Source organism: Hippoglossus hippoglossus, chromosome 17 (assembly GCF_009819705.1).
Source record: "Hippoglossus hippoglossus isolate fHipHip1 chromosome 17, fHipHip1.pri, whole genome shotgun sequence".
NCBI classification, from domain to species: Eukaryota; Metazoa; Chordata; class Actinopteri; order Pleuronectiformes; family Pleuronectidae; genus Hippoglossus; species Hippoglossus hippoglossus.
The window spans coordinates 7,688,866-7,712,710 of NC_047167.1; the positions used below are offsets into that span (position 1 = coordinate 7,688,866).

General features: G+C 41.6%; 2 protein-coding genes across 2 annotated transcripts in view; one reads left to right on the forward strand and one right to left on the reverse strand.

Annotated features, from left to right (window-relative positions):
- Positions 1-471: 471 nt before the first annotated feature.
- c8a (complement component 8, alpha polypeptide) lies at positions 472-5,909 on the forward strand. Its single transcript, XM_034614434.1, has 11 exons — positions 472-688; positions 821-929; positions 1,366-1,513; positions 1,628-1,775; positions 1,924-2,113; positions 2,206-2,388; positions 3,015-3,255; positions 3,351-3,482; positions 4,204-4,361; positions 4,493-4,718; positions 5,677-5,909. The coding sequence occupies exons 1-11, from the start codon at positions 579-581 to the stop codon at positions 5,826-5,828; spliced, it is 1,797 nt and encodes a 598-aa protein (XP_034470325.1). The 5' UTR covers positions 472-578; the 3' UTR covers positions 5,829-5,909.
- A 736-nt stretch (positions 5,910-6,645) lies between these two features.
- Positions 6,646-23,845, reverse strand: part of LOC117778333 — a 53,709-nt gene continuing 36,509 nt past the window's right edge. Inside the window, exons 9-26 of the mRNA XM_034613834.1 lie at positions 23,601-23,660; positions 21,557-21,604; positions 21,224-21,332; positions 19,058-19,705; positions 18,094-18,221; positions 17,567-17,653; positions 13,603-13,751; positions 13,271-13,418; positions 12,133-12,280; positions 11,368-11,509; positions 11,120-11,252; positions 10,392-10,589; positions 9,985-10,225; positions 9,604-9,732; positions 9,368-9,531; positions 7,930-8,083; positions 7,097-7,168; positions 6,646-6,939 (exon numbers count right to left, since the gene is read on the reverse strand). Coding sequence (XP_034469725.1) covers positions 6,785-6,939; positions 7,097-7,168; positions 7,930-8,083; positions 9,368-9,531; positions 9,604-9,732; positions 9,985-10,225; positions 10,392-10,589; positions 11,120-11,252; positions 11,368-11,509; positions 12,133-12,280; positions 13,271-13,418; positions 13,603-13,751; positions 17,567-17,653; positions 18,094-18,221; positions 19,058-19,705; positions 21,224-21,332; positions 21,557-21,604; positions 23,601-23,660 — 2,913 coding nt within the window. The 3' untranslated portion in view covers positions 6,646-6,784. The remainder of the gene's footprint in view (positions 6,940-7,096; positions 7,169-7,929; positions 8,084-9,367; positions 9,532-9,603; positions 9,733-9,984; positions 10,226-10,391; positions 10,590-11,119; positions 11,253-11,367; positions 11,510-12,132; positions 12,281-13,270; positions 13,419-13,602; positions 13,752-17,566; positions 17,654-18,093; positions 18,222-19,057; positions 19,706-21,223; positions 21,333-21,556; positions 21,605-23,600; positions 23,661-23,845) is intronic.

Below are 23,845 nucleotides of genomic sequence, written 5' to 3' on the forward strand. Positions count from 1 at the left end.
AGTGTGATTGAATAATAATAACAGTACTACTAATAATACTAATATTACTAATGATACTATACAACTACCACTATTACTGACACTACTACTACTACTACTACTACCACCACTAATAATCATGATAACAACAACAACAACAACAATAATAATAATAACAACAACAACAACAACAATAATAATAATAATAACAATAATAACCTACTGCTAGGCTACAATTTTTAATGAAACTACTAATAGATATAGTATTACAAATGTGTATATATTTTTTATTCGGTGGATCATTTTATTTCATGTGTCTGAGAGAAAATGCCTGTGTTTTAGTTTGAGCCGTCGGGTGTCAGAAGTGTTTGTGTTTTGGGACATGTTCTGATGGACTGCAGTGTTTGTGGGGGTGGAGAGTGAGAGTAAATAGAATAAAAAAAAAACCCAACTGTTGTAATAGCATGTGTTTACTCTTCAATCAATCATTCACTGTGGATGTTCAAGAGTGCAGTGGTACAACTTCGCAGAGGATCACATCAGCTGTTTGTGTGATGTGGCTTTTTAATCTGAAGGCATAGCTATACTCAATCATCAACATGAGTGTATTTATTCATTTGCTCCTGGGTTTATGTGCACTGCATCAGTTTATCCATTTGAGCGAATCTGTGGATGCTTCCAGACGACCATGGAGACCTGCTGATTATAGGTACAGTACTCGTATGGCTTCACTATCTTTTATGAATTTAGCAACACATTGATGACTCTGATTTAATACACGTCCTGCTGTATAAGTGATAGAACTGGAATTGAGATGATGATATGTGTTTCCTGGGGTCAGGGGGGCTGGGACGAGGACGGCCAGAGCTGCAAACAGTCCGACACCAGTCAACTGTAGGCTGGCGAGATGGTCACCATGGACTCCCTGTAACTCCTGCACAGACAACAAGGCAATGGCCATTTACACAACACAGTTTTTTTTAAAAGACTCAGATTGAAAATAATGATTCCATCTTTTAATATCTGTGGCTTGTGGCTGAAACTGGACAGTTTTCCTCATGTAGCTCAGATCAATACAATATGGATGAAATGTTCAATATGTCCAAAGGGAGCACTCTCCTGCTCCAATCAGGTCAATAATACTAAACTAAATATAAATCATGTCATAGCTAATTATCCATATAGGATGTAGAAATGCACATTCATTAGCTGTGCGTGTTTTTAAATTTGAACACATGGATTGCACCACATGTGTGTCATACAATAACATGTGACCTACTTCTGAGTGCTTCTAAATGAAGCTACTGTTTATATCAGTGATAGAATAACAGAACGGACATAGCGAGTGGGGTTTAGATGCTAACTTTTTTAAAAACTTTGTCTTAGTTCCGTTTCCGTTACATGGAACAACCCTCACAGTTTGGAGGCACAGAGTGCATGGAGACGCTGTGGGAGCAGCTGGCATGTCCGACAGCCACCTCCCAGTGTGTGGTGCCGGATCACTGTGGAGAGAGCTTCACCTGCGTAGACACAGGCATGACCCGTCAACATCCCACTCAGACAGCACATTCTCTCTAAGAGCTGTTTTATCAGTTGGTGTGTGCACATGGAGGACATAGAGTATGTTTATGTGAGCGTGTCTTTGCAGGGCGCTGTATCAGCCAGTCACTTCGCTGCAATGGAGAATCAGACTGCGATGATTCCTCTGATGAAAATGAGTGTGAGAATCTCAACTTGAGAGACGACAAGTGTTCCATCCTCCTGCCAATCCCTGGAGCTGAGCGCGGCACTCAGGGGTAAATACTGCATATACGGTAGCTTTCACTGCTGTTACTCTTACCCCCCGCTTTCTGTATCACATGAAAGAAAACCTTATAAGGTATAATGTACATGTGCAGCTGTAAGATATGCACGACTAATTGACAGTGTTGTATTTTGACCCAGCTACAACGTCTTGACTGGAGAATTTGTGGATCGTGTCATTGACCCAAATTATTTTGGGGGAATGTGTGAATATGTCTATAATGGCGAATGGAGGAAATTCACCTATGACTCATTCTGTGAGAACCTGCACTACAACGAGGAGGATAAAAACTACCGGAAACCTTACAACTACCATAGCTACCGTTTTGTGGTAATGTCATGTTGAGATTCATTTCTTTGTGCAACTTAATAATTGTACAGTTTGAACTGAGACGTTGTGACATAAGATATGATCTGTTACAGGCTCAAGCTACATCGGAGGGCTCTAATGAGTACTTCGAGGATATGGCGAGTCTGCTTCAAGCGAGGAAAACTATGAGGTCTTTCAATGGTGGTGTCACGGTAGCGGTCTATTACGTGCAAGTGGGACTCAGTGGAAGCAAAGAGTCGGAGTTTCTCAGCAACATAACAAAGTATAAGAGCCAGGTATAATCAACTGACCCACAGATCAACATGCTTTACAAGATAAAAAGTACAATTACTCTTGTTTTTTTTGTTTTGAATATATAATTTAGTGGTGTTGCAAAATAAATGAAGCGAGGATAATTGCATCCATCCATCCATCCATCCATCCATCCATCCATCCATCCATCCATAGTCCAAATACATACTGATTGGATTTAGGTTCATTGGAGACTCTAAATTGGTTGTGGGTGTGACTGTGAGTGTAAATGGTTGTCAGTCAATGTTTGTTGGTCCTGCACTATGCTGGCGACCTTTCCAGAGTTTACCCCGCCTCTGACCCAATGGCTCCAGCTCCCCAGGACTCTCAAAGGATAAGTGGTATAGCTAATGTATGTACGAATGGATTATGTATAATCATATTGTGTAATTAATCAAACACCTCTAAAATCATCCCTACTTCTGCAAAAAAACAACAACAGACAAAACACACAATAAACAAAGTTAAATTGATGACTGATGGACATCATATAGTTAAACACGAGGGTGGACATAAGTATTAATAAGTTGTAGCTATAGTTTTACTTATCTTTCTTGAAGATAATAAAAATATATTGCTAATCATTGATATTATATTATTTTGTCCTCAGGACTTTGGGTTTGTCAGGCTTCGGTCCAAAGTGCAAACAGCCCAATTCAAGATGAGAACCAATAAGCTGATGCTTCATGAAGATTTCTATGTGTCACTAATGGAGCTCCCGGAGCAGTATGACTTTGGGATGTACTCCCGCTTCTTCAACACATTTGGCACTCACTACGTCACGGAGGGAACTATGGGAGGAACCCTCGAATATGTTGTGGTTATTAACAAAAACTCCATGGCTTCATCAAGTACTGTGAACTTTACAATGAGTCAATTGATGCAATATAATAATTACATGTTATGTAAGTAACCTTTATTTAATTATTTTCCCTAATGCTCACAGACATGGAGGGTGAACAAGTCGGGAAATGCTTTGGTGGCTCTATTGGATTAAGCAATCCAATGGGGGCCTATGGACAATTAGATCTCACAGTGGGTGGGAATGAATGCAAGAAAAAGGGGAAGTTCAGTCAAGGTGAGACAGTAACTGTGTCTCAATTCAGGGGCTGCATCCTTCAGAGGACCGCATAGACTATGAAGGCTGAACTGAAAAAAACCCCCCGCTCCTCTCACCCTTATTGCTGTAGCCAAAGAAACAGAGATGAAGTTGGACATGATGAGAACGTTTTAGTAGTCCTTGGTTATGTAACATGTGCTCGGTTGAGTTGAAGCCTGATACTCAAGCATGCCTGTGCCATTTCCCTCTTTGAAAATCGGTTTGTCACCGAAGTGCAATGAATCCTGGGATAGGTTGAGAGAGGAGGCATCCAACCCTTGGAGCCTTCATTTCTCGGAATGAAAGGACGCATTTGAAGGAGCCTTCGAAATGGGACCGTCTAGTTGCACCGCTGTGACACAATCTGTCTTCAAATGCAGCCTCTGAACAATGAAGCCCCTGAATTTATACTCAACTAATAACAGATGAGAAATACAATTACCAATAATGGTCACACCTAAGTTATGAGGCGGTTGTCATAACACTTTATATAATAATACCGCACAATACCTAATAATAACAATGTAATATAATATACATATTTGTTTTACATAAATTATAAATGTGCATTATAATGATCTTGAATTTCAGTTCATTAGCTAAAGTTTCAACTGTCTCAGTTTTGTATAACTAAGAAATCCTATGAATGACTGTTATTGTAATGTGTTGTGATTTTTCATTCTGTTTTTAACACGTATAGCAAAGGACTCCAGTTCGGTTATGATTGAGGACATTGTGACTCTAGTGAAGGGAGGAATCACGGAGAGCAGCAGTGGTCTGTTGGCTATCAGGAATCCACAGACCTACAAGAACTGGGGAGCAACTCTGCAGTACAACCCAACTCTCATCGAATATGAGGTGACATAAAACTTCAGATAAACAGAATAACTTCTTAAACAAAGAATGAGGGAAATTGTTGCTCAGTGTCACTCGTGATGACCTCACACTGCTTTCGTGCTTTTATGCTGGTGTGATCATCTGTTTCCCAGACCATGCCGATCTATGAGCTGGTGCGCCTCAGCACGGCCGCCGGCCATGTAGGTGCAAGACTGGCCAACCTGCAGAGGGGCTGGGATGAGTATCTGCAGCAGTTCGACTCCTGTCGCTGTGCTCCCTGCAGGCACAATGGGATCCCTGTCCTCAAGGGCACCTCCTGTGAGTGCATCTGTAAGTCCGGCTACCTGGGAGACTCCTGTGAAACGACGCTCAGAAGAGGTGAGGATTCATGATAAGAAAAACCTCAACTTATTCAAAAGCAGGTTCTTTAAGTTGGACCACAATGCCTCTGATATTGAAAATGCTATTTCTGCCTGCAATGCTTTTAACATTGAAACTATCATTTCTGATAAATATCACAGCACAGAAACAATGGAAGAGGTAGCTGAACTGATTTTAGTGCCTCCTGAAATAAAAGCTCACACATGAAAAGAAGATATACAGGGCTATTAACTCAATTCCTAAAAATAATTGCTTTAATATAAGAGAGTTTATTAATGAACACAAACTAGATTAAATTTTAGCGGGTAGCTGTGGCTCAGGGGAACGGGAGGGCTGTGCACTTATCTGACAGTCGATGGTTCAATATCTAGTTTCTACAGTCTCCATTCTGATGTCTCCTTGGGCAAGATACTGATTCCAAGGTGCTCCAGACAACTCTGCCGACAGTTTAGTCTACAGTTCAATTTCAGATCTGGTCTCTTGAAGCATCCCGTCCAGACTGCAGCTTTATCCACTGGAGGACTGGCTGCTATTTATTCAGGCACTTGTAAATGCTTTTGTAGTTTTTCATCCTCTAAATACCAGACAATTATATTGTAGAGTCAAACTTTTGGTGCAGCTGTTAAATATCCATTGACCACCGTATCCATAACAGCTTGGACTTCAAGGCTGTGGAGTTTTGCAACTCTTGCATTCTTTGATTTTATGCAACATCCTGCAGGGCCAACTCACAACTGAGGACTTAAAAAGAGTTCTGTAGGGGAGGAATACAATGATCAAGAAGGTTGTTGATATAAATATGTAATATCACTACATCTAACATTACTGTAACTGGATTATGAATAACAACGAGGTTAAAATATACTAAACTGTACTTCAAGAGCCTCCAGTGTGCAGACATTTCCTCTCACCCAATACATATCCAACACAAAATCCTCTTAATGTTACTCGACAGATGCCAAGACAGATGGGTCGTGGTCGTGCTGGGGGGCCTGGTCCTCCTGCACATCTGGGAGGAAAACTCGGACGAGAGCCTGTAATCATCCCCCACCTGACGGGGGCGGAGCAGCCTGCCTGGGCTCTCCCTCTCAGACGCAACGTTGCTGAAGTGAAGCTCCTCCCAAATTGTAGTGTGAAGATGATGTTGAGTGATTAGAGAGAATAAAGGTTTTTTCTAATGATAAAAAACGATTGTGTAAACAAAAATAGCATCTGCCTGTCTCAGGTCACACTGTGTGACATGTCAAAGTGGAAATAAATGTGTGTCGTGCATATTGTGTTTGTGTCAGTATTTTTTTCATTAAGTAATTTTGATTTAAACTATTATTTTCACTGTGTGTGACTTTGTTTTTGAATTGCCTCCAATATTAAGGTTAAATATAGAACAACAGATGCTGAATCCACTTTGGTGTCTGAAGCAAGTCCAGTTAATTATAATTATAGTATATTATTTGAGTTGTATGAATAATATAGACTCTCATAATAATAAAGAAAAATGCAGATGACACTACTGAAAATACATTGTCATAGAAATGGCTGACTCGCGGCGTTGGTTTAGTTCTTAGGTTTTCTTCAACAATGATTCTACTGCTGCAGGAGGCGGTGTCTAATGTCACCTTCCTCTTCTGATTGGTCAGTTCCCATCTCGTTATTAATTATCTTTAAAAATACGATAAAACACTGTGAACATTTAACACAATGCATTGTAAAAAATAAAGTTGAGTATAATGTACATATATGGGCTGATACAGTATATGTAGTGGAGTAAAAGTAAAAGTACCTGAAAATAACTCTAGTTAAATAAGTATAAATCCATGAAAAATGTCCTTATATACTCTAACAAAGTAAATGCACTTTTTTACATCCCACCACTGCCCACATGGTTTCACAGTTCTTATAAAATATTCCTAGACGACAAACCATGCTGGTTGTTTAGTTTTATTTTATTCAAATGTGAATCATTATTACACATTAGTCCAATGACTAAACACACCACAGACTACTCTCCTATTTTAAAGTTGGCTTTCTTATGTATATAAATCAGTGTTGACATGAGCAGGCTTTTAAAAGCAGTCAGTCGACTCTTGCTGCAGTCCTGTGCATGCCAGGCCTCCATCGGTGGGTGCTGGGTTGTTACACTGTCGAGTCCTTGACATGGTTCTTTCACTGCAGGTCGACCACGCACCCCAGCAGCTCCAACTGCCGTCAGTGGCTATTTCTGTCGGAAAGGGTCACATCAAGTTTCGTCATGTCAGTGTCTCAGTAGGTTTGGTACAAAAGTAATAAAAAAAATATATATATATATATATATATATATTAAAAAGAAATAATGTGTTGTATGAGGTTTTTTTGTATTTTGAATCCGTAGTTCTCACCTTTTTGCCTCTGAGTGATCTCACAGCCCCGTCCGGTGTAGCCAATGGGACACACACAGTCACACCTTGTGCCTAGTGACGAAGACAACAATAATTCCTTCATTATCTTCATTACCGCTGCATCGTTTAGTTTTCCAACATCTGTCAGAGGTCACTTAATGTCATTTTAATTACAACTTAATCTAAAACTAAAGCCGAAGAATAAGAAGGAAAAAACGAATACCCATATAAATACTCACAAAGTACACAAGTTAAGCTACTGAGCTAGCTGTGAATTTCAGATGGAAATAGAAACAGCTATAACTTCAGTTGCAAACACAGACTAGGGCTACATCCACATCACTACGTTTTCATTTGAATATGCATCAACTCTGCGGCGGATGGGCCTGGTGCTCACACTGCTCTGGAATTTTAGAGCCGCTAAAATGGAGAAGTTTGGAAACGCTCCTGTTTTAGTTAGAAAACTCTGGGGCTACGTTTCAGTCTGGACGGGCAGAAACGGAGGTGTTTGGAAATGATGACGTAGACACTCCTATCACATGACTCCCTACAGAAGACAACTTCTGGAACTATCCTCGGCTATTAGTGTATAACACAACATGGCCAATCAGTTACAAGCGTTGCAGACCCTGTTGTCTTTGCTGTTGTGATGTCAAATTCCACATTTTATAAGCTGCAACTTACATGCGCAGGAGAAGAGCTATGGAATCTACACCAGCACGTGCATGCCCATTGTGTGTGAGTGGTCAGGTGATATGCGTTTTCAGGTAAGTAAGTATGGAGGGGGATTTAAACTGTAGAATGTCTGTAGCCTGTAATATCCACTGACTTACCTCTCAAAACGGCCACTCCATTGTTTTTGCAGGGAGCACAACGACATGAACTACTCTCCGCCAGGTACTCTGACAATGCTCTCTTCAGGTTCCTCTTCAGTGAAGCATCATGGGAGAAGTCTCTTGAAGTCACCAGCTCATACAGCGGCCGAGTCTAATGAGAAGCAAGTGTCATGATTAAACCTATTCATGATTAAACCTATTAAAAGTTGGTCGTATTGGATTGAATTGTTTTTAGACAGAGTCAACTGGAAAGTCCCTAGTGTGCTGACACGTGACTATGAGGTTGTTAGACAGCCCAGTTGTATTTGGCACTGTTGCTATCTGGCATCATTTGCTGTTTGTTCTCCAGCTTGCTATTGATTGGTTTAGCCGTAGGCTACTTCACCTCTCTGCAACTCTTTTGGAAATGATTCTGGCTCGATTATTCAAGTCATATCCACTCAAGACAATTTTATTAAAGCTTTATACTAAGATGGAGATATGAGGAGGAAAATCAAGAGCGTGTGGGAGACAGGGAACAGATTAAAGAGCGATACAAGTCGGACTGTGGCATGTAGCATGCACAAATGGAGCGACGCTTGTGAGCTAGTTGAGGCAGCCAACTCGAGCTGCGCTGCTCCAATCATGTCACATACTGCACATCATGTGTCATACCTCACTCTCCACAATCATCTTGAATACAGACCCACCCTATTAGGCTGTCTATTTAAGAAGAGAAAATTTCCTATCACCCCCTTTGCTTGCCCCACTGCTGCGTCAGTATTGCTGCCAGTTGCTTCAGCTCCTGCATCACTCCAGCATCCACCTGTAGGCTCCGGGGGAGAGGTTAGAAGTATTTGCTCATCACTCCCATTATATCTATGTAATCATATCTGGGGGAATGATTAAGTCGGAGCATAGACGCCAAACACTAACATTTTCTTCTTTTGCAATCAGCATTTGAATGTCAGTTGTCTGAAGGAACTACAATTACTGTTGTTTTATGCCTCCTCCAACCAGTGCAGTTTCAGTCTATATAATTTTTTTCCAGACTCATATGAGGTCCCGTGACCTGTGACCTTTGAGCACTGGAACCAAATCAGTTAATGTTTGAGTCCAAGTGACAACTGGACAAAAACCTGTTTTGAGACATGACCTTGGCCTTCGATGTTTGACCATCCCAAATATGGTCTCTTAATCCTTGAGTTATATGTGCCAAATTTGAAAGGATCCTCTCAAGGTGTTGGAATGGAAAAATGTTTTTTTGAGGCCACAGGAACATTGACCTTTGACCTCCAAATTCTAATCAGGTCATCCTTGAGTCCAAGTGAATAATTTGTGTCTTGTTTGAAGAAATTCCCTTAAGGAGATCCTGAGATATCGTGTTCATAAGAATGGGACGGACAGACAACCAGTAAACATTAGGCCTCCGGCCACTGGCGATAGAGAAACTCACTGTTTTGCGAATGAAGTCAGGGTTGAAGCGCACTCCCTCACCCCAAAGCGTCATCAGCTGTGGGGTGGGAAGCTTTTTAGACACCAAGCCGGTGATGGACTCACTACTGCCACCTCGCACGACAGCAACAAAGTCCTCCACGGTGCTGCCGATTGCAGTGTCCTCTGGAAAGAGAAGGAGTGACTTCAGTGTTCTAGCATCAGTTCTTATGTATTTTGCAGACTACGAATCCTCACCTCCCATCTCATTCAACAGGGCATTGCAGGATCCACCCTGAGCCCCCACTGACACGTAAACACCATAAATGTTGGCTCCAATCTTCAGGCCTGACTGGGTGCAGGACTTGTAGTCTTCCAAAGAATAATCTAGGATGACAAACCTCTGTCATGGAGTGCTTTTTCCTTTTTAGATTATTATGCTATAGTTCACAAAACTGGCCGCTGAGCAACATTTATTTAGTTTAACAGCTTACACACTCAATGTAAAGGATAATATGATATCATTAGCATTGGCAAACCCCAGTGTCTGATCCAAATAATTATCTGTGTGGAACATCCTTTAAATGAAGGAGCTGAGAAATTGAAATAAATTCGATTTTACGGATGGTGCCCTGTTACCTGTCTTCTCCAGGTTCTCCTTGTTCAGAATGATGGTGTGCTCATATTCTCCTCCGAGGGCGGCCTCTGTGATGTAGTGGGTGCCGTAGTCTCTGTATATCTGCCTGTAGTCTCCATAAACATAGGACTGTGGCAAGGAGCGCAGGCGCTGCAGGAACTCAGGGTGAAGCATCAAATCGTCTGACTTCAGCATGTACTGGGCCAACTCCAGCTCTGCTTTGGCCCTCACAAAGCTGTTGATCTGAGGAGAGAATCAGTGGGAGGCAGGTGAAAGATGAAAGACTGACATGCACATTGTCATTTATTTTAAATCATAATGGGAAAGTGACGGTGACGTAGAACATTTTCAGAAAAGTAGAGGCACCAGTGGTTTTTCAGAAGAAAAGGAAAAACAAAGAGCAGCTCACCTTGCCAGAGGCACGGCGAATCTTCTGAATCGATGTGGTGAATTTGGCATTATTGTAGTTGTAGCCAAATTCAAATATGCCAGGAATGGCAAAGCCAAAGGAAACAGTGGTTTTTGTCATAGTCTCCCTTATGGTGTTTTCCATGTAGTCAGAGTATGACTCAAAAGACTGAACATTGAAATCATACGAGCCTCTTGTCTGTAGATGAGTGGAGAACACAAATTTAGCTTTTAGTGTGAAATGAGCAGCACCATGTTAATAACATGTTTAATTTACAGTAAACTGTGCATAACATGGAAAAACAGATAAAACAGAACAGAATGATGTAGGGAAATAAGATAAACAAGGATTTTTCCAGGTTTTAAATTAAACCAAGCTGAAACAACCAACACAAGGATACATTTCTAATTAGCTCTCCTCATGAAGGAATTATTACTTGTAACTATTGGTTTGATTATTGTTGATGTATCCATTTGTAATGCTTTGTCGGGCAGTGCTAAAACCTTAATGTGAATGGATATTAAATGGACTGTGTATATATATATATGCTGTTTTTTTATCGACCACTCACTCAACCATTTTTCGGCGAACTATCCCTTTAAGCTCTGAAAGGCAGTGATTGGATTTTCCACAATTCTGCAACCCAAACTTTGTGGTAAGTCAATGAATTAGAATAAAGTGTTTATGTATCAAGTAGAAATCGGTACTTGTCTGTTGGTCATTCCCACCTGGAGAGTGTACTGCTGCAAGTTGTGAGGCTTCCTGAACCTGACATCCTGAATGTATTGGGGCGAGCAGCTGCCTGCATAGTATCGGTTATCAAGCACCATTCCCTCCAGGTTACTGTTCAAGATGTTGATTCTGAAAGAAAAGCATCAGCATCAACAATGAGTACACTGATTTGAGGAGAGGCACATGTTTACATAAGAATTTGCCCCAAAAACTACCATTGTAGACTAATAGGAATTTGACTGACCCTTTGGCAAGGTTTTCGATTCCCCAGTACTCCTCAGCTTCCTGTCTGCAGGGCTTGGGAACCTTCTTACAGCCGACTTCATCTGACATGTCCCCGCAATCATCCTCCCCATTACACTGTAGAGTTCTGTGAATGCAGCGGCCTGATGGAGGGGAGACGGCGTTTGCTTGGAGTAAAATCTTTAAGAAATATTGAATGCTGTTTTTGGAAATACGGTTATTAGCATCACAGCAAATTTGAATATAAAGCAGATTTGCTGGAATCAGTGGGAAACAAGTAGTCAGAGGTAAAGACTTCACAAAGTCACTGCATTGGGCCGAGAAACACAAAAGCTCAACATTGTGTTTCTATTTGGATTTTTGTGCAGATTAGAGAAATAGATCTGCGACGTGTTAATTTGTGAGCTTTAGAGGTGATGGGATACAGTTTGAAGGTTTTTATGTGTTGCAGTATTGACTGCAGTGTACTTTAGGGGTGTTGATAAGACAATATTAACTGTTTCATTTGCTTTTAGTTTCTATGCTAATCTAATCAACCACTGTTGGTGTGTGCATATTTAGCATATGGATGATATCATCTTTCTTTTGAGAACAAATCTCGCAAATGCAAAGTAGTTGGAAACCTTCTGAAATTGCAAGATGACTCACTCACATCAGACACAGAATATTAATATTCTTCTTTGTGTGACTTGAATTCTTACACATGTTTTTTTTATGATTTTCTACAATATAAAGTGCACTAGATGAAGACGGGTTTACAAGATACCTGTTTGTGTGCAGAGGAATCCTTCACACAGGGGAATATTGTCACAGGTGTAGCGGGCTGGAACCTCACAGGCCTCGTCCTCCCTGTCATGAAAATTGCATGGCTCCCCTCCAAACTGCGAAGGCCGGTCAAGTTTAGCATAGCGATACTGGAAGGTTGAGAGGAACAAACACATAGACAGTCAGAAAAAACAGAGAGGTAGGCTCGCCAACACAGAATAAAGGTGCGTGAAAGAGCTCGGAAACTGCTCCCAGGGAACTGTAATAGCCAAAATCACATTAGTGGGGTTTTTTCACTTTGTCATGTCAGGATTATTAATCTCCCCCCTTGTAAAGTGGATGAGATAGAGCACTCAGTACATCCATAGAGACCTTCACTGTCTCCTCCTCACAGAAAAACAGCTCACAGGGGTCAGAACAAGTTTAACTTTTTCACAGCCTGCGGTATAAGATGATTTATTTATCCAAATCTGATTGTATCCAAATTGAATCTCCTTAACTGCCACATTACTGTTTATTAGATCAATTTATCTGGTCTGTAGTTTTGGATGTTAGCCATATATTTGGTTCGCTGCAGTTCATATAACCAGTATTTTGTTTCGTATGTAAATATTAATTACTGATAGGGTCATTTCTTGGTTAAAGGAAATTGTGGGAAATATATATTTTTTCTTACTTGCTGAGAGTTAGCAGAGAGGACTGGCAACCATTTATGTCTGTACACTAAAGCGAGCCAGCAACCAGCTAACTTAGCTTAGCACAAAGATGGCCATGGAGAGACAGCTAGTGTGCCTAACAAAATACATCGACCAACTAATCTTTCTTGGTCAAAATAAATTATGTGATAAATTATAACAATCAATACTATATCTGCTACATGTTTAGTATCATTGATTGAACGAAAGACAGTTGGTCAATAGGTTCATTAAAGGATCCTGATTGCAGCTTGGATTCTTTGAGAGCTCCTTCAAAGAGCATATCCGCCAATTATTATTTTTCATAAATGCCAAATTTGTTGCTATGAATAAATATGCTAAACTCCAGAACAAACAATCAACTAGGTTGCAAGCACTGTTGCATTCTGGGCCCGCAAGCTCAGACTATGAATTGTAGCTGCAACGTAGCATCATCATACTTACTCTTTTCTTCTGACAATTGTCGCAGCGTGACCACGCGCTCCACTCCGATAAAACACAGTCCACAGGATCAACTCCCAGCTGAGCACTCACTGACCGAGCTTCACGAACACCGGGCTCCTCATTGCTCGCTGTTGTGACGGCAGCTTTACTGTGACATGCAGATGAAAACCAACTTGAGACAAATTGACAGTAACCGATATTTCACCACTTTCGATATCTTGCATACTGACAGAACAACAAGTATGGAGCTGAAAGACAATCCTTAATGGAACTGTGATAGAGACAATAAAGAAATACAGACAATCCATTAAACAGACTAATCAAGCTCATACCTTATAAGCACCAAGCTCAAAGTGACATGGAGTAGGCAGCTGTGCAAATTGAGCGCACTCCTTGGTATCGCCACAGAAAACATGGTTGTGTGTCCTGACTGTGAAAGAAGAGACGAGACTGTTCGTCTCTCTATGTCAACACACACTGATCAATACTGGCCTGAATCTAAACTGACTGAGAGGTGGATCTGTACACACAACACTGAAGACATCAAAAACTCAGCTATGGGACACTGTTGGTTCACCTGCAAACAAAACTCAAAAACTATGTTGATTCTACAACAGCAGCATTTTAAGCCCGACAGTCTTTTGATCAAATCATACACTTTTATATAATAAATAATTACAAAATAGATATCAGCAGTTATGTGATTAACCTGAAATGACAAAAAAATATATCAAATAAAGTGTTGTGGAAAAAACTGAAGCTTTGCAATAGTCAAGTAAATTCCTGTTAAAAACCTTGTGTGGTCAAATCATTTGTGTCATGTTTGGATATTCATGACCTTTACACTTTGTTCTGCTCTGCTATGGATTTTACCGGATGACACAATTCCATGACTCAACTGTTTACTAAGTCAGGGAAGAGCAACATAGTAATAACAACTAACATCAAGACCAAAACCTCGCGCCACCTGAACAGTTTTTTCCCCATGGCCGCACATAATTTATATATTATTGGCACTATCCTGAAATCAATCACTGCACCTTAGCACCGCACGTGCCCATAACTTATTGTTCTTTCTGTATATATTGTTGTTTTATGTCCGATTGTTGTTTTTATGTCCAAATGCACCAACCACACCAAGGCAATTTCCTGTATGTGTAAATATACTTGGCAATAAAAAGAATTCTGATTCTGATTCTGATTCTGATCTACTTATCTTATTATTGTTTTGTATGTTGCAGCTCCAGAGCTATCGTTATGTCCATGTCAAATAAATAAACTGAAACTGTATAACCGGTACTAATATGCTACTACTGATATCACTAATAATGTAGTTAACGCTATAATAAGATCTGTTATCACTGCAGTAAGTGCACATGGGATGAGGCCGGTAAATTCATGTCTGTGAAGACAGTAGTGGTGAAAAGTGATTTTGCTTCTCACTTGCACTTGTGTAAGATTTTGAATGCAGCATTTTACTTGATAAAATCAGCAAATATATGTTTTCCTCACCTTCGCATAGGTGCCTTTACTTCAACTTCTTCTCCCATAGCTTTTTACACCCCCCTAAAAATGTCCCTCATGGCCCTAAATTACTAACACTACTGAGCCCCGCCCACAAGTTGACGGGATTGGTGTCTTAGGTTTGTGACATCACAGACCTTGACAGGCCTGGGCACACATACTTGAATACAAAGTGAATATTGTGGTTTAAACTATAGCGAAGTTGAACTTCACGTGAAGCCACGCTGTGATCTGACTTGCCACAGGAAGCACATTTATTTTATTCGCCTTATTGGGGGTGAACAGGAGGCAAAAGTTGGCCACTGATACATTTGTGAAATGTGCAACCGCACCTTAAGTTGTTGGCTGATTTTTTCCCCCAAATTTTGTTTCTTATAAAGGCCCAAGGGGGACATGATAACAGGTTTAAAAACTTGACTTTCACTGGAGGGAGACTTTAAGAAACAGCTCTCAGTACTTCTCCTCCACTGAAGGACAGTTAATCATTTTTAAGGTCATGATTTAAGGTAGATGCTGTAATCCAGGACACAGCTATTCTTCACGTAATCAACACAATAAGCAGGCAATGATAATGCTCATATATTACATAAGAGGTCCCAATGACACTTACTGCGACTGAGTTCACACAGGATTTCTAAAGTGTTTGTGTGATGAGAGCAACCTCTGTTGGCTGCTTTCGTGACCTTCTGAGAGTAGATCATTAGAAGTGATGCTGGCCAGGTCAAAGAAAGAATACAAACAAACCAAGCAGAAAAGTGGGAATCACATGATATTTTATTTGTGACTGAACAGTGGCATGGGTACAGTGTATGGGGGAAGTCATAGACGTACAAAAGTCCCTTTTTTCTCTTTTTCATGACAGTTCTTAACTCCATAAATAAAATTTACAAAATATTTTGGACTATTTCTCATTTTTCTTACACGAGCGGGGGTACATTTAGAATACCATTTGTTACTGTAAGTCTAGCAGTTTATAGTGATATCTCTTTTGTTCATGTTATATAAACCTTTACTGTTGACGGTTTTTGATTTGGTAGAGTGGAACTACGATATGGCCAAGTGCTTTGTAAAACAACAATGGCCTGATCAGAGGAGCAGTGAGCGGAAAACAAAAATAAACCTGGTAAGGCATAGAAATGCATTTGACTGTCTGCACTTGTGGTTGTTAAGCCTTGTCATATCAGAACGGATTTATTCTGCCCAGTTATCCAAGGAACCAAACAGAGATATGGTTATGAGAGGCAAATTGTAAACAATGTGACCTTAGTAAATGTAGAATATCTAAAAAACAAAGAGATGCAGGGAAATCTGCCTCCTAGTACTAAAAAAAAGTCTGTGACCTTTCAGTAGTAGTACGATTTTTTTGTCTCGACCCTTTCATTTCTTTCACCTCAAGTTCTTAATGAGCGAGACAGGTTCAGCAGGCTTTATTTTCAATGACCATGTAACACATATTCACAGTTCATATCTCACCGACCCAACAGAAACAAAGACGTTTTCAGAACTAATAAAAAAAGGCTGCAAAAGCGAAACAAATGTCCAGACGTCAAAAATAGAGGTGCTGGTAGGGCATTGCTTGAGAGAAACACAGGTAGTTGGCATCCAAGAGGCAGAGAGCTATCTTATGGCACAGAGGCTCAGGTATTGGGGCTGGGAAGTTTCTTATTTACAAAATAGATGTTTGGCAAATTTCGATTTTGACATTGATGCCTCCAAGTCATTTAGATATCCTTTAACGACTCGGTGTCATCAATTAAGAATTCACAGCTTATAAAATGAGAAAAAGAAAAATCATATTTTTTTTATTAGCTTCAGACCTAGGATGAAGCTGCAGAGAACAGTTTTGCTCACAGCTGAGCCAGCTGAATCCACATCGAGTCTGTTCATGCAAATGGACGAGAGGTGGAGTAACACTATGAGAACATTTGGCAAATCCATCTGCTACGCACAGTCTTTGCTGGTGGCAGTTGACAAACCGAGGGTCAACCACATACGGCAGAACGCTGCTCCTCTTGAACACCTCCAAAAAATAATTTGCATCATCAGTGTCACCATGGCCTTGTAATGTATCCTCACAGATATAAATCCATCACAGGGGGACGCAGTCTCCTCCTGTCGCAGGTTTCGGTCAAAGATCAAAGGTCACTTCCTGGTTGATAGTTTATTTGATTGGACAGTAAAGCCAAAGTCTGGTTGTCATGCTGAGGAGTGCAGTACAGTATGCGGCCTCTGGAGGAAAGCAGATCCTTGGATAGCCAGCTTATTACAGACCTGCCAAAATATCCTTTAAAGGTTGAAATAACAGTTACAGCTGCGTAACACAGCTGTGAGAGATGCTTCTGTTCAGAGTCATCTCATCTCTCGTTTTCTCTTTCTCATGAGCTTCTGTCTTGGCCTTGAGAGCTTCCATCCCCTAAAGAGAAAACAATCAGGAAGGATGCAGTTACAAATCTGACCACTGAGGGGCAACGTTGTGCCTTCCTTATCTTTCATTAAGGTGGCGCAGAGCAGAGAGGCACAACGACTGAGATGTTGAACTAAAATAAATCTCTTTTTCAAATGGCAGCCTACCACTCCTCCACAAAGAAAAGAAAGACACGCGAAGGAGACAAATGAAAATGTGAAGTGAATAAACACAAGAGAGGAGGAGTAGTTGGACACTGGAGGTGAAAAAACAGGGTAGAAAAGACATGAAATGCAACAATATGAATAGGGTCAGGCAAATCGGAGAGGAGGGAGCTGTGATATACCCACTCAGTTTGTTGTTGTCTAGCTGTCCTCCTGTGGACAGGTCTGATCCTGCGTTGGATCAGGAGCTCCACTGAGCTGCGGAGAGACCGACCGTGCAACAGGAGAGCCCTAAGATGGAGAGAGAGAGCGTGAGAGAGAAAGCTGTAAAATTTCAATCTAGAGGTTGATATATTTAATGAGCTCAATGTAAATCTTTTCCTTCCATTTAGTCGGGAAAAACATCAGCGTAACATTTAGCAAAATGACAGCAGCTCTATAATTATCCAAAACATAATTTTACCTTATTATATATGATCTAATCAGGACACTTGAATCATATTTGACCTTTCATGCTTAATTGACCTGACATTTTTCTGAAAAACTGGTAGAATAAATCCTGTTTGGTCATATTAATCACATGGAAATCTACTCGATGTAATTACATGTGATGTAGTCGAGAGCCGATCATCCATATGACAATAATAGATTATAACATCGTGCCAGCAAGTTGTTAAATCAAATCTCTGAAACGTAACGACTGGGATGTGACGCAGGGAGGCGGCGCTCACCGATTGTTCCTCCTTGGCGTTGCTTGCTTGGTCCTCCAGGTCGACAGGGGAGTGATCTGTGGGGGGGTCGCTGGCCTGGGATGGGGGGCAGTCAGAAGAACAGCTTCGCTGAGGCGCTGGTGTGGATGCTGTTAAGACATACAATAAGAAACAGTAAATGACAATATTCATGAGAGAACATATGTCCTATGAATATAATTTAGCATCACACTGTTAACACGAATATGAAATACTCAGAAGTTGTGGATTCAAATCTAGATCATGACCTTTATTGTGTGTCATCCCGTCTACTTTTTTTTATTACACCTGACATTCTGCATTCTGTCAAATAAAACACGAACAGGTCAGTTGTATTTCTTGTTGTGAGGCACTATGTTGTAGGAATCAAATTCGTTATACAGGTGTTTGGTCATAAATCAAAGTGACGGACAAATTAAACATTTGACCTTATGATGATGCAGGGGAAGTTATTACAATTGATCCAGTCCAGAATGTGCAGGTTTATTACTCAAAAGGACAAATGTCAGTCTGCTGGCAGCACTAGCTGATATGTCAGAGGATATCCAAATTAATTTGGGTACACCATCTGGGAATCATGAATGGGTAATTTTGTACCAATCCATTTTGTAGATCTTTACATATTTCATTGAATAAATTGAATTTTCGTCCAACCGCTGGCACTGAATAGTCAGAGGATAACCAAAGTCATTCATATTAATCCTCTCAGTATTGGGAATATCTGTACAACATTTAATGTCAAACAATGTTAGTGGGCTTCATCCTCTGAGGACCATGAATATCAGCAAAGACCAATGCCTGTAAGGCTAAAAATGTCACAAGTAAGATTTAAGACATTTAATAATGCTTATATATATATATGGCAGAAAGCATATATGTGAAGTTGTTAAGATGTTGGTTTAATCAGATGTGTTTATGTAGGAGGAAAATAAGCAAGAGGACTTACGGGATTCCGTGGATGGTGATGTGGATGTACCTGGGCTCAAGGTCAACCTCGAGAGATCAAGGTCACTACAGCTCCCTTCCTCTTCCTGGGTCGTGGCAGATGAAGGTGACAGCGGCTGACTGCAGGCCAGAGTGTCCGGTTCGCTCATGAGGCCTGGGGTCCCACACCTGCTCACCACTGCTGACGCAATGCCAGCTCCCACACCTGCTGCTCCGGCTCCAAAAGTAGAGGGGCCCTCGCCTGCGTCTGAGTCCATGTTGAGGCCCTCTTTACCCAGGCTCAGCTGCCTCTGGAGCAGGGTGGGGTCGGCTGTGTGTTGGGGGCTGGTAATAGCCGAGGACGGGGCTGACAGGTCGCAGGCCTGCGGGCACATGGTAGTGATGGGAACCAGGCCTTGGAGCATGGCAGCTGGGATTGCATGGCCCCCCACGCCCACGGTCTGGGCCGGCATATAGGCTGCCATGGCCGCCCACTGCTGCTGAGTGGCTGGGAAAATGTTGGCCTGGCTCCAGATGACCGGCTGACCACCAGGGAGGACCTGAGCCACCTGGAGGGGGCCCTGCACGGGGAAGGCCAGGGTCTGAGCCTGAGCAGAGAACGGCTGCTGTGCCCACTGGGCCGCCTGCACCGGGCCCATGGTCATATAACCTGAGAGGGAAAGAAGAGAAGGAAGGAAATGATTAATGGTTAATAAGAAAAGGAAATTACTGTCTTTCAATCTTTGTCGAATCTTAAATGAATAGACCACACTGGTGGTCCTGAACGATGCTTCTTATTACCTACAAATTTCACACACTTTTCATTTTTGCTGACCATTTACAGTTATATAAGTTTCTATATTCTTTCCTGCCTTTCAAAGAGCCATGGGAATCCCACAATTTTACTTCAAGATAGTTAAAAAGTGAAAAACAATATAAAGACAAATCACCCCCACATTTCTTTACTGAATTGTTTCAGTCCAATTGATGTTAATATGGCTTGGTAACGCCGCTGAATGGGGAGGGGAAGGCTTCTCCTTGGAGTGTTCCAGGACAACAACTGTGCTTTGAGAGTCTGCTGCTGGAAAGCACTGACTTCATACGTGTTATTATCACAGGGTAAAGTTTGGCTGTTATATGCAGTGAAGAAGTCACTATTTTGTTAGACTGCTGTAATGAGAAAATGCTGGAAAATGTGTTCAACACATAAACAACGGCTGCTGACAAGTGGTGGTACAGAAGTAAAAGTACAAATAAATAGACAGAATGTCAAGCTCACGTAAAAGTTTCCCGCTTGAGTAAAAGTAAGTGCTTTTCAAAGTACTTGAAGTATTAAACGTAAAAGTACTTGGAGAATGTAGCCTCATTAACTGTGTCAACTGTATATTTTGTTTAATACAAGAATAATACAGACTCATAACACATTAATGCTGCAGATGATGTTACTGAAAACACCTGCACAAGGGCTGAGTCTCCGCCTCTTCTGAATCCATTTCAGGTGTTTGTTCTTCACCAGTGATGCTGCTGCTGCAGGAGGCGGGGTCTAAATGTTACCCCGCCCCCCGCCCTGATTGGGTCAATGGACTAATTTCCCTCTAGTTATTGATTACTTTTAACAATGTAGAAAACAATGTGAAGATGTGACGCAATGAATTGTGAAAATTTAGCGGAGAAAGGACAGATATTTGCTGATGTATGTAATGGGGTAAAAGTAAAAAGTACCTGGAAAGAAATCTACTTACGTAAAGTACAGATACAAGAAAAATGTACTTAAGTACAGTAAAACAGTAAGTGTACTTTTTTACATGCCATGAAGATGATGGCACCATTGACTTTATGTTTCGAGGGTATTTTAAGTCTCTGCAATTTCCATCCATCCATCCATCCATCCATCGTCTATATCGCTTATCCTGTGAGGGATGCTGGGGGTTACTACAATGTCAAGGGTTTTATTAAACAACTGGGATTGTCTGTTAACAAACCTCTGTTTTTGCTCACAGTATAATAACACCACTGCATGGTGTTTGCTCGTCCTTATAAACACTCCGTAAATCCACATCCTGCTAAATCCTGGCAACATTTGTCCACTAACAATACATCAAATAAAATCATCCCCTCCAGCATTGTCTTTCTCTCTTTTATATTCTTTGTGGTGGAAAAGATGCAGAGTTTCAGTCTGGGTCGCTACCTGACGGCATGGAAGTGGGGCTGAACGGGGCGTACATGTCAGCAGGACTGTGCTGCTGCTGGCGGCTGCTCCTGCTCGGGTCCAGTGTGTTGGCAGGTGATGGAGGCATCTGGGAGGCAAAGCACACACACGCGCACGCACGCACACACAAACACACACACACACACACGCACACACGCACACACGTCGAAGTCAACAAAAATTCCCTGTGCTGCACATTTAAACTTTAATCTTAAGTACTGTGGAAAATCAGTTCTAATGAAATTGCACAATTAAAGATAACGAATTGTACTATCTCTTACTTGTATCAACTTTGCAAACTTAAAGACTCACCGAGGGAGGCGTGGACATGTCGCCGAAAAGATCGAAGTGGTTGATATTCTGTGAGTCAAACCAAGGGGATGAGGGAGAGGGAGAGAGAGAGAGAGAGAGACAAAGTCCAGTGATACATCACAACAATGAGATTTGCATAGTTATGAAATCTTGAATCCATCTCCAAATAGGCTATGGTGGCTGCAAGGGTGGGTAGGTGTGGGGAGAGAAATCTATTCACAAAAGCAGCCTGTGCTGTGGAGGGCGAGAAACAACTATCCCCTTGTTTCATTATCAGAAAATGGATCTAAAATGAATCTTTCACGGCTCGCTATAATTGAGTGGGTAAAAGGCTATTCAGTCCCATAAAAAAGGCTCTGATTAGATATTCTTATGTCTGCCAATCAAGAGGGGCGCCTGTGAGAGCCTGGGACGCTTTTAAATGCATGGCTCTACTGTATGAGCAGACATACACACAGAGGAGTGTGTTTGTTTCATCAAATGAATGAAAGAAGAAGCTCCTGAGACCTACCCAGCCGAGACAATGACGCCACCTCACCCTATAGGCAGACGTGACCCCTGCACTAGTCTCCCTCCGTGATCCATTCGCACTACTTAAAGGAGAGGGGGACGCGGCTATGAAACAGACCATGGGATGGCTAAGTTGCATGAAATGTCTCTGGGGCCATGCACAAGCAGACAATGGATCACATTAAAAGCACAGAAAACACACGGAACACACAGGATTTGCATGCCATAAATACACACACACACACACACACACACACACACACACACACACACACACGCGCAACACGTTCGACAAAAGAAAGAAAAGGCAATCCGTGTTGCACATAAACAGGGTGTTTATGTCTTTCTTGAATAAGCCGGGACATAAAGGATCGCACAGTCTGTACAGCACTTTGGATCCATTGAGGGGCACAGAATGAGTCAGAATTTGGAGGGGAAAAAAAAGGTAAACATTGTACACAGAGGTGTCTCCCCCGCAGGCACTGACACACCGAGGGAGTTCGAGGCTCTCTCAAAAAGCTCCAACTGAATGAACAGACAAGCAGTAACACTTGGAGATATGGAAGCGCCGCTACTTATACTGGCATGGGCTGTTTGGGCGAGATAACGCGGGGGGCCGGGGACAGTTTATCTGTTCGATATGCCGAGCAACAAGCACACAAACGGTGAAGAGCACAGAGACACAGTTTGCTACGGCTCTTTTCAAGAGTTGTGCGTAAATTCTCTCTGGGTGAATGTTTTTGGGGCGAAATAGGCTTAAATAAATGTTTCTTTCTAAGCGACTTGAGAGATGTTACAGCGTCGTTGCAGCATGATGGTGAAGAACTCATAAAACCTACCAAAATGAGATGAAATAAATTTGCAGATGACAGGAGGGGATATTTTTTTGGTGCCGTTTTCTGACCAGGAGGAAAAACAAATTGCTATTCATTAAGCTTTGGTGGCCTTAGTTGTATGTAGCCATGACTTCACTGCATGCAGCTCAACCCAACACCCACTCCACCTACAAACCTCTCGTCCTCATCCTCTGAGGAAGACGGAACAAGCCACCCCTTTATTTAGTCGCACAGGTCTGACGGGACCGGCGAACACAGTTTCCAAACCGATCTTATCTCGACCATCTGGTCATGACATGCTTGAGATTCTGCACAGGATTGGATTTTGGAAGCGAGGCCTGCCTCTCTAATGTTCTGTGAAATTGCTGACATGTCTGATCTTGGTCTCACAATCAGTTAGTCCTATCTCTTCGAGCAGGCTCGGCATGACTAATGCAGCTTTGTTTCATCATCATCATCGCCGTCGTCACAGGGAGCGGACGCAGGCAAAGACCCCTGTCTGACTTGTCCTTGGCAGCGTGGGAATGTTTTTGAGCCTGTTGGCTGTAATATAAAGCAACTGAATAGAAGAGGAGCGAAAATATTACAAATGGACACTGTCATAGGGGGCTTAAGGCACTGACTCCCAGAGGATCTCAAAGAGAGGTTTGCAAGTAGAAGAGTAAAGAAACAAATAATAGAAATTAAAAAACACCTACAGTCATGAAATGGCGTTTTGGGACATCATAGATCCCTTCCTTCTGCTGACTGGATGGGACCTGCATTGGATCGGAGGTCGATTCAAACGTAAGTAACAGAGCAGTCTGTGTATTTAAAACAGGAGCTTACAAGAACTGAAACATGTCTACGGTGAAATTTTATCTTTCAGTGCAATGGGGTTATGCAAATTCTATAGTTGGAGTGTTGAATCAATTCTACTTAAATCAATATTGATTGCTAACGA